The sequence below is a fragment of the Leucoraja erinacea genome, unplaced genomic scaffold, assembly GCF_028641065.1.
Source record: "Leucoraja erinacea ecotype New England unplaced genomic scaffold, Leri_hhj_1 Leri_729S, whole genome shotgun sequence".
Classification (NCBI taxonomy): Eukaryota; Metazoa; Chordata; class Chondrichthyes; order Rajiformes; family Rajidae; genus Leucoraja; species Leucoraja erinaceus.
In genome coordinates this window covers 68,115-77,914 of record NW_026576651.1, presented here as the reverse complement: position 1 = coordinate 77,914, position 9,800 = coordinate 68,115, and the positions used below count along the sequence as shown (strand labels likewise).

General features: G+C 46.9%; 1 protein-coding gene across 2 annotated transcripts; it reads left to right on the top strand.

Moving 5' to 3' along the window:
• The first annotated feature begins 1,176 nt into the window (after nucleotides 1-1,176).
• LOC129694625 (zinc finger protein 135-like) lies at nucleotides 1,177-9,317 on the top strand. 2 transcript variants are annotated; one of them, XM_055631356.1, is made up of 2 exons: nucleotides 1,177-1,333; nucleotides 7,563-9,317. In XM_055631356.1, exon 2 carries the CDS (start codon nucleotides 7,695-7,697, stop codon nucleotides 8,922-8,924), a length of 1,230 nt encoding a protein of 409 aa, XP_055487331.1. In that variant the 5' UTR covers nucleotides 1,177-1,333; nucleotides 7,563-7,694; the 3' UTR covers nucleotides 8,925-9,317. The 2 variants fall into 2 exon arrangements, with proteins under 2 accessions (XP_055487331.1, XP_055487332.1); XM_055631357.1 differs by lacking the exon at nucleotides 1,177-1,333 and adding an exon at nucleotides 1,484-1,554.
• The last annotated feature ends 483 nt before the right edge of the window (nucleotides 9,318-9,800 follow it).

The window sequence follows — 9,800 nt, the reverse complement described above, 5'->3', positions numbered from 1 at the left end:
CCAATTATTCACATACAAGGAATTTGCCTTGGTGCTCCGCCCGCAAGTAACATGACATACAGTGACAATAAATAATGTTATAATACAGTAAATAATGTTATAAACACACAGGGGAACAAAATAAACCCGGTCTGGGGGTAAAACTGGGGTAAATAATGTTATAAACACACAAGGGAGTGGAATAAACTGGGCTGTGGAGTCGTTCCAAAAACATCCGACCCCGACCCCTCAGTAAAATAATTCTAAATCTGCTTTGATGACATTACACAAGTTGACATTTCATAAGAACCACGTGAATCATGGTTTAAACCCATGTCCATAAAGTTTTGAGTCTAACGGCTGTGGCTGTGCTATTGTGGCTTTTCTTTTAATGTTTATTCTTGAAACAAAAATCATAATTCATTATGCTAAAAGAAAACAAAATGACAGAAAGGACCAGGACAAAATTAAAATTCCATTGAATTAAGTAAAAATTATAAAAGCATTACTCCAAAATGTATTAAACTAAGACCACAGGTATGAGCTAAATGGCTAAATTATGACAAAAATTAATCTCATGTGCAATAGAAATTAAAAGTAAATGCCTAGGTAGTTAAGTTTGCTACAAAAGTACATACCTAAAATGTATTAATAACGTCTGGAACAGAATTGCTTCTGTCAGAGATGGCCGCCGGCTGACCCCTTCACCTGCCCTCACCAAGATGGCCGCCGGCTGACCACTTCACCTGCCCTCACCAGGATGGCCGCCGGCTGACCCCAATCACCTGCCCTCACCAAGATGGCCGCCGGCTGACCACTTCACCTGCCCTCAAGATGGCCGCCGGCTGACCCCTTCACCTGCCCTCACCAAGATGGCCGCTGGATGACCACTTCACCTGCCCTCACCAAGATGGCCGCCGGCTGACCACCTCACCAAGATGTTTCGGGCCGAAACCCTTCTTCACACGTGTGTGTGTGTGTGTGTGTGTGTGGAAACAGAGGCATAAAAAAACCCACCTCGAGTTTCGGCCCGTAACGTCGCCTATTTCCTTCGCTCCATAGATGCTGCTGCACCCGCTGAGTTTCTCCAGCATTTTTGTGTACCTACGATCTTCCAGCATCTGCAGTTCCGTTTTGAACACCTCACCAAGATGGCTGCCGGCTGACCACTTCACCTGCCCTCACCAGGATGGCTGACGACCTCACATGGCCTCATCAAGATGGCCGCCGTCAACGTCATATTTAGACCCCTCACCAAGATGACCGCCCTTCCGCCCGCCCCATCGACCGCATGAAAATGGCGGCGGAGAACAAGCGGCTGTTGGTGACGTCGCTCCGGACGGATGGAGCTGAGGTAAATAATGTTGTAAATGCAGTTTATGTAAATATAGTGTGTGTGTGTGGTCAATATATATATAAATATAGTGTCGTGTAAATATAGTACAGTGTAGCGTAGTTACACGTGTGTGTGAAACTGGTCAATATAGTGTAGTGTAGTGTAGACCACACACACACACAGTGTTCTGTAACTACACGTGTACTACACTGTACTGGAACTAGACGGACGGAGCTGAGGTAAATAATGTTATAAATGTGTGGTCAATATATATAAATATATAGTGTAGTGTAGTATAAATATACTTACACTGTGTGTGGGGTCAAAATGGGTCAACATGTAGCAACGACCACATAATCTACAGTTACACGTGTGTGTGGTCAATATGGGTCAATGACCACATAAATACAGTATGGTCAATAAACTAGACGGACGGAGCCAAGGTAAATAATGTTTTAAATGAGCGGGAAATGTCTTTATAGTTTAGTCTAGTCCAGTATAAATGTAGTGTAGTGTAGTACAGAACCGTGTGTGTGTGTGGGGTCAAAATGGGGCAATATCACAATATAATGTACAGAATGGAGAAATTAGTGAGGTAAATAATGTTGTAAATTAGCGGGAACTGTCTGTGGGCAATATTGTCAATATATATATATATATATATAGTGCAGTTACAGTTATGCTGTACAGTTACAGAACAATGTGTGTGTGTGTGGTCAATAAATATATAAATACAGTAACAGTATAGTGTAGTATAGTACAGAAAACTGTGTGTGGGGGAATTAGTGAGGTGAATAATGTTTTAAATGAGCGGGAACTGTCTGTGTGGTGAATATTGCAAATATAGTATAGTGTAGTATACGTGTGTGTGGTGAATATTGTCAATATATATAAATATAGTGTAGTTACAGTGTCGTGTAGTCTAGTACAGTCTACTACACGTGTGTGTGGGGAAATTAGTGAGGTAAATAATGTTGTAAATGAGCGGGAAATGTGTCTGGTCAATAAATATAAATATATAGTTATAGTGTAGTCTAGTACAGTACACGTGTGTGTGTGTGTGTGTGTGGAAACTGGTCAATATGGGTCAATGACCACATAATGAGCGGGAACTGTGTGTGGTTAATATATATAAATATAGTTACAGTACAGTGTAGTACAGAACGCTGTGTTTGTGTGGGGTCAATATCATTAGGATGCCACCATACAACTTCAGGACTGCTTTGATCGCTCCGACTGGGACCTATAAACACACAGGGGAGTGGAATAAACGCGGTCTGGGGTAAAACTGGGGTAAATAAGTAAGTGATTTGGCCAATTATTCACATACAAGGAATTTGCCTTGGTGCTCCTCCAGCAAGTAACAACATGACATACAGTGACCGTAAATAATGTTATAATAAAGTATAATACAGTAAATCATGTTATAAACACACAGGGGAGCAAAATAAAGCAGGTCTGGGGGTAAAACTGGGGTAAATAATGTTATAAACACACAGGGGAGCGGAATAAACTGGGCTGTGAAGTCGTTCCCAAAACATCCGACCCCGACCCCTCGGTAAAATAATTCTAAATCTGCTGTGATGACATTACACAAGTTGACATTTCATAAGAACCACATGAATCATCAAGCTGCCTTTTAAACCCATGTCCATAAAGGTTTGAGTCTAACGGTTGTAGCTGTGCTATTGTGGCTTTTTGTTAATGTTTATTCTTGAAATAAAAACCATAATTCATTATGCTAAAAGAAAACAAAATGACAGAAAGGACCGTGACAAAATTAATATTCCATTGAATAAAGTAAAAATTATAAAAGCATTACTCCAAAATTTATTAAACTAAGACCACAGGTATGAGCTAAATGGCTAAATTATGACCAAAAAAAATCTCATATGCAATAGAAATTAAAAGTAAATGCCTAGGTAGTTAAGTTTGCTACAAAAGTACATACCTAAAATTTATTAATAACGTCTGAGGAACAGAATTGCTTCTGTCAGAGAGAGTGAGAGAGAGAGAGAGAGTGGGGTAGGGAGGGAGGAGAGGGGTGAGAGGCTGAAGGTGGAATGGGGGTGAAGTGAGTAGCGGGGGCAAGCAGGGAGCAAAGGGAGGGGGGAGGGATTCAAGGTGGAGTGGGTTTGGTGCCTAGGGGGCAGGGAACTGGGGGGGGGGGGGAAGAGAGGGGGGGTCAAGTGACCCCAGGAAAGGGGTAGGGAGCCAGGTGGGGTAAGGTGGGTTCACATTGTTTGGGGGGGGGTGGGTGGGAGGGGGGGGGAGGGAGAAAAGGGGGTTAAGTAGCAGGAGGCGGCAGGGGTATGGAGGAGGTCACATTGTTTGGGGGTGGGGACTGTACTGCCATTTAGGAAGTCAAACCAGGGCAGGGTCTTCACTGTGAATGGCGGGGCGCTGGGGCAATGTGTGGAACCGAGGGATCTAGGAGTGAAAGTATGAGTTGGGCCGAAGGGCCTCTTTCCAAAGCTGTATCACTCTATGAATCTATGGCAAAGTGCTGGAGTAACTCAGCGGGTCAGGCAGCATATAACAATTACAGCACGGAAACAGGCCATCTCGACCCTTCTAGTCCTTGCCGAACACATAATCTCCCCTAGTCCCATATACCTGCGCTCAGACCATAGCCCTCCATTCCCTTCCCATCCATATAACTATCCAATTTATTTTTAAATGATAAAAAGGAACCTGCTTCCACCACCTTCACTGGAAGCTCATTCCACACAACTACCACTCTCTGAGTAAAGAAGTTCCCCCTCATGTTACCCCTAAACTTCAGTCCCTTAATTCTCAAGTCATGTCCCCTTGTTTGAATCTCCCCTACTCTCAGTGGGAAAAGCTTTTCCACGTCAATTCTGTCTATCCCTCTCATCATTTTAAAAACCTCTATCAAGTCCCACCTTAACCTTCTGCGCTCCAAAGAATAAAGCCCTAACTTGTTCAACCTTTCTCTGTAACTTAGTTGCTGAAACCCAGGCAACATTCTAGTAAATCTCCTCAGTACTCTCTCTATTTTGTTGACATCCTTCCTATAATTAGGCGACCAAAATTGTACACCATACTCCAGAATTGGCCTCACCAATGCCTTGTACAATTTTAACATTACATCCCAACTTCTATACTCAATGCTCTGATTTATAAAGGCCAGCACACCAAAAGCTTTCTTTACCACCCTATCTACATGAGATTCTACTTTCAGGGAACTGTGCACAGTTATTCCCAGATCCCTCTGTTCACCTACATTCTTCAATTCCCTACAATTTACCATGTACGTCCTATTTTGATTTGTCCTGCCAAGATGTAGCACCTCACACTTATCAGCATTAAACTCCATCTGCCATCTTTAAGCCCACTCTTCCAACTGGCATAAATCTCTCTGTAGACTTTGAAACTCTACTCCATTACCCGCAACCCCACCTATCTTAGTATCATCTGCATACTTACTAATCCAATTTACCACACCATCACCCAGATCATTGATGTACATGACAAACAACAGTGGACCCAACACAGATCCCTGTGGCACCCCACTCGTCACTGGCCTCCAACCTGACAAACAACCATCCACCATTACTCTCTGGCATCTCCCATTCAGCCACTGTTGAATCCATCTTGCTACTCCACCATTAATACCCAACCATTGAACCTTCTTAACCAACCTTCCATGAGGAACCTTGTCAAAGGCCTTACTGAAGTCCATATACACACAACACAACACATACACAAAAAATTCAAGAAGATTAGTTAAACGTGACCTTCCAGGCACAAATCCATGTTGACTGTTCCTAATCAGACTCTGTTTATCCAGGTGCTTATATATTATCTCTAAGTATTCTTTCCATTAATTTGCCCACCACTGACGTCAAACTAACAGGTCTATAATTGCTAGGTTTACTCTTAGACCCCTTTTGAAACAATGGAACAACATGCGCAGTACGCCAATCCTCCGGCACTATTCCCGTTTCTAATGACATTTGAAATACTTCTGCCATAGCCCCTGCTATTTCTACACTAACTTCCCTCAATGTACTAGGGAATATCCTGTCCGGACCTGGAGACTTATCCACTTTTATATTTCTCAAAAGTGTCAGTACTTCCTCTTCTTTGATCCTCATAGTTTCCATAGCTACTCTACTTGTTTCCCTTACCTCACATAATTCAATATCCTTCTCCTTGGTGAATACCGAAGAAAAGAAACTGTTCAATATCTCCCCCATCTCTTTTGGCTCTGCAGATAGTTGTCCACTCTGACTCTCTAATGGACCAATTTTATCCCTCGTTATCCTTTTGCTATTAATATAGCGGTAGAAACCCTTCGGATTTACTTTTACCTTACTTGCCAAAGCAACCTCATATCTTCTTTTAGCTTTTCTAATTTCTTTCTTAATATTCTTTTTACATTCTTTATACTGCTCAAGCACCTCATTTACTCCATGCTGCCTATAATTATTGTAGATCTCCCTCTTTTTCCGAACCAAGTGTCCAATTTCCCTTGAAAACCATGGCTCTTTACAATATTTACGATTTCCTTTCAACCGAACAGGGACATAAAGATTCTGTACTCTTAAAATGTCACCTTTAAATGTACTCCATTTCTCTTCCACATCTTTCCCATAAAACAAACTGTCCCAATTTACTCCTTTTAAATCCTTTCGCATCTCCTCAAAGTTAGCCTTTCTCCAATCAAAAATCTCAACCCTAGGTCCAGTTTTGTCCCTCTCCATAATTATATTGAAACTAATGGTATTGTGATCACTGGACCCGAACTGTTCCCCAACGCATACCTCTGCCACCTGACCCATCTCATTTCCTAGCAGGAGGTCCAGTACCGCCCCTTCTCTAGTAGGTACTTCTATGTATTGTTGCAAAAAACTATCCTGCACACATTTTACAAACTCCAACCCATCCAGCCCATTTACAGAATGTGTTTCCCAGTCTATGTGTGGAAAATTGAAATCTCCCACAATCACTACCTTGTGCTTACTACTAATATCTGCAATCTCCTTACATATTTGCTCTTCCAATCCTCGCTCCCCATTTGGCGGTCTATAATACACCCCTATAAGGTGTTGCTACCCCTTTCCCATTTCTCAGTTCCACCCAAATAGCCTCCCTAGACGAGCCCTCTAATCTATCCTGCCAAAGCACTGCTGTAATATCTTCCCTGATAAGCAATGCAACACCTCCACCTCTTGCCCCTCCAATTCTATCACACCTGAAGCAACGAAATCCTGGAATATTTAGTTTCCAATCACAGCCCTCCTGCAACCATGTTTCACTGATCGCCACAACATCATACTTCCAGGTGTCAATCCAGGCTCTAAGTTCATCCACGTTTCTTACAATGCTCCTAGCATTAAAATATACACATTTAAGAAACCCACCCTCTCTTATTCTCTGATTATTTTCTTTTCCTTCTCTCTCCCCTACATTTTGGGTCAGAGTGCTACCATTCTCTGCCCCCTGCTTCACACACTGACTGCTAGCTTTCCCAATTTGAGTCCCTCCCCCCAACCATACTAGTTTAAAGTCTCCCCAGTATCCTTTGCAAATCTCCCCGCCAGGATATTGGTCCCCCTTGAGTTCAAGTGCAACCCGTCCTTTTTGTACAGGTCGCACCTTCCCCAAAAGAGGTCCCAATGATCCAGAAACTTGAATCCATCCCCACTGCACCAGTCCCTCATCCACGCATTTATCCGCCACCTCACTCCATTCCTACTCTCACTGTCGCGTGGAGAGGACAGACACAAAGTGCTGGAGTAATTCAGCGGGTCAGGCAGCATCTGTGGAGACATTGAATGGGTGACATTTTGGGTCGAGACCCTTCTTTGGTTTAGTTTAGTTTAGTTTGGAGATGCAGCACGGAAACAGGTCTTTCAGCCCGCGGAGTCCTCGCCGACCAGCGATCACCCCGTACACTAGCACTATCCTACCACATTAGGGTCAATTTAACAATTTTGCGGAGGCCGATTAATCTCCAACCCTGAAGGTCTTTGAAATGTTGGAGGAAACCGGAAAACCCGGAGTGAAAACCCACGCAGGTCAAGGGGAGAACGTGCAAACTCCGCACAGACAGCACCCGTAGTCAGGATCAGACCCGGGTCTCTGGCGGTGAGGCAGCAACTGTACCGCTGTGCCGCGCAGAATTATATAACGGTTTCCTCCGCCATAAACGCACCCGATATGTGCTAGTAATGTCCTGTTTGCCAGCTTGTTGACCCTCTGTGTACCCTGCCTGCAGGTTTTTGTAGCCGTTGCTGTGGACAGGGAGACCGAGGACGTGAGCGGCCATTGAGGGCGGCGAGGGTGCCGGAGAGCCCCCACCCCCCCAACTGCTCGGTGTGCGGGCTGAGCTTCGAGGGGCTGAGCTTCGATGGAGGACCACATGACGGGGCACAACAAGGAGAAGCGTTATGAGTGCGACGTGTGTGGCAAGGCCTGGCGGTACCCGAGCCAGCTGGAGATCCACCGGCGGATGCACACGGGAGAACGCCCCTTCGCCTGCTCCACCTGCGGCAAGAGCTTCACCAGCTACGACAACCTGCAGCAGCACAACCGTGTGCACTCTGGTGAGAGGCCCTTCACCTGCTCCGACTGCGGCAAGAGCTTCATCCGCTACGCTAACCTGCAGCAGCACAACCGGGTGCACACTGGAGAACGCCCCTTCAACTGCTCTGACTGCGGCAAGAGCTTCAAGACAGTGCCAAACCTGACGAAACACCGGTGGTTACACACGGGCGAGAAGCCCTATGGCTGCTCCACCTGCGGCAAGAGCTTTGCCAGCTACGACAACCTGCAACAGCACAACCGCGTGCACACGGGAGAAAGCCCCTTCACCTGCTCCACCTGCGACAAGAGCTTTGCCAGCTACGACAAGCTGCAACAGCACAACCGCGTGCACCCTGGTGAGAGGCCCTTCACCTGCTCCGACTGCGGCAAGAGCTTCACCAGCTACGCCAGCCTACAGAAGCACAACCACGTGCACTCGGGAGAACGCCCCTTCGACTGCTCCGACTGCGGCAAGAGCTTTGCCTGGATGTCGGGGCTACGGCATCACCGGCGGGTGCACAGCAGTGAGCGGCCCTTCACCTGCTCCGACTGTGGCAAAGGCTTCAAATCGTCGCCAGAGCTGAAGAGACACAGGCTCGTGCACACTGGGGAGCGCCCCTACACCTGCACCCAATGTGGCAAGGGCTACACCCATTCCAGCAACCTGCTGTCCCACCAGCGCACGCACACCGGCGAGCGTCCCTTCACCTGCACCCAGTGCGGCAAGGGCTTCACCTGCTCCAGCAACCTGCTGTCCCACCAGCGCACCCACACCGGCGAGCGCCCCTTCACCTGCGCACAGTGCGGCAAGGGCTACACCCATTCCAGCACCCTGCTGGTGCACCAGCGCACCCACACCGGCGAGCGCCCCTACACCTGCGCCCAGTGCGGCAAGGGCTTCATCCGCTCCTCCAAGCTGCTGGAGCACCAGCGAACCCACACCGGCGACCGTCCCTTCACCTGCGCCCAGTGCGGCAAGGGTTTCACCCGGTCCTCCTATCTGCTGTCCCACCAGCGGGTTCACGCCGGCGACCGTCCCATCCCCAAAGTCTGAAGAGCGCTTTGCCATGGCCTCCCATGCCCTGTCTCACCAGCGCCAGCGCATGCACACCAGTGGCCAGCCCTATGACTGCCCGTTCTGCGGTGAGGAGTTTGACAGCTCGCGGGGGTTTCGGCAACACCAGCAGACCCACGTCGGCGAGCAGCTGCTCCCACTGTGACAAGAGAGCACGGGGGCTGCGGGAGCACCAGCGGATATACACCGGAGAGGGACCTTATGTGCGCGCTGAGTGTCAAGTCACGCTTATTCGTCACATACACATACGAGATGTGCAGTGAAATGAAAAGTGGCAATGCTCGCGGACTTTGTGCAAAAAGACAAACAAATAACCAAACAAACTACAAACAGAATGGAACAGAATCACATATTCTTTTACATATTGTACGCGGAAGGAAAAATGGAAAAAAACAGCAATTTAAAAAAAAAGCAGTAGAGTGGTACAGTAAAGTTAGTCCCTGGTGAGATAGGAGTTTACAGTCCTAATGGCCTCAGAAGAAACTCCATTCTCACAGCATGGCAACGGAGGCGTTTGCCTGACCTTAACAGCTGCAACAGTCCGTTGCAGGGGTGGAAGGGGTCTTCCATGATCTTATTGGCTCTGGAGTTGCACCTCCTGATGTATAGTTCCTGCATGGGGGCGAGTGAAGTTCCCGTAGTGCGTTCGGCTGAACGCACTACTCTCTGCAGAGCCTTCTTGTCCTGGGCAAGGCAATTCCCAAACCAGATGGTAATATTTCCAGACAAGATGCTTTCCACAGCCGCTGAGTAGAAGCACTGGAGGATCCTCAGAGACACTGAATTTCCTCAATTGCCTGAGGTGGTAAAGGCGCTGCCTTGCCTTACTCACGAAGGCTGTGGCGTGTGATGTCC

Bases quoted from the DNA above. Each gene is read 5' to 3' on its own strand.
- LOC129694625 (XM_055631356.1), top strand. From the start codon at position 7,695: ATGGAGGACCACATGACGGGGCACAACAAGGAGAAGCGTTATGAGTGC.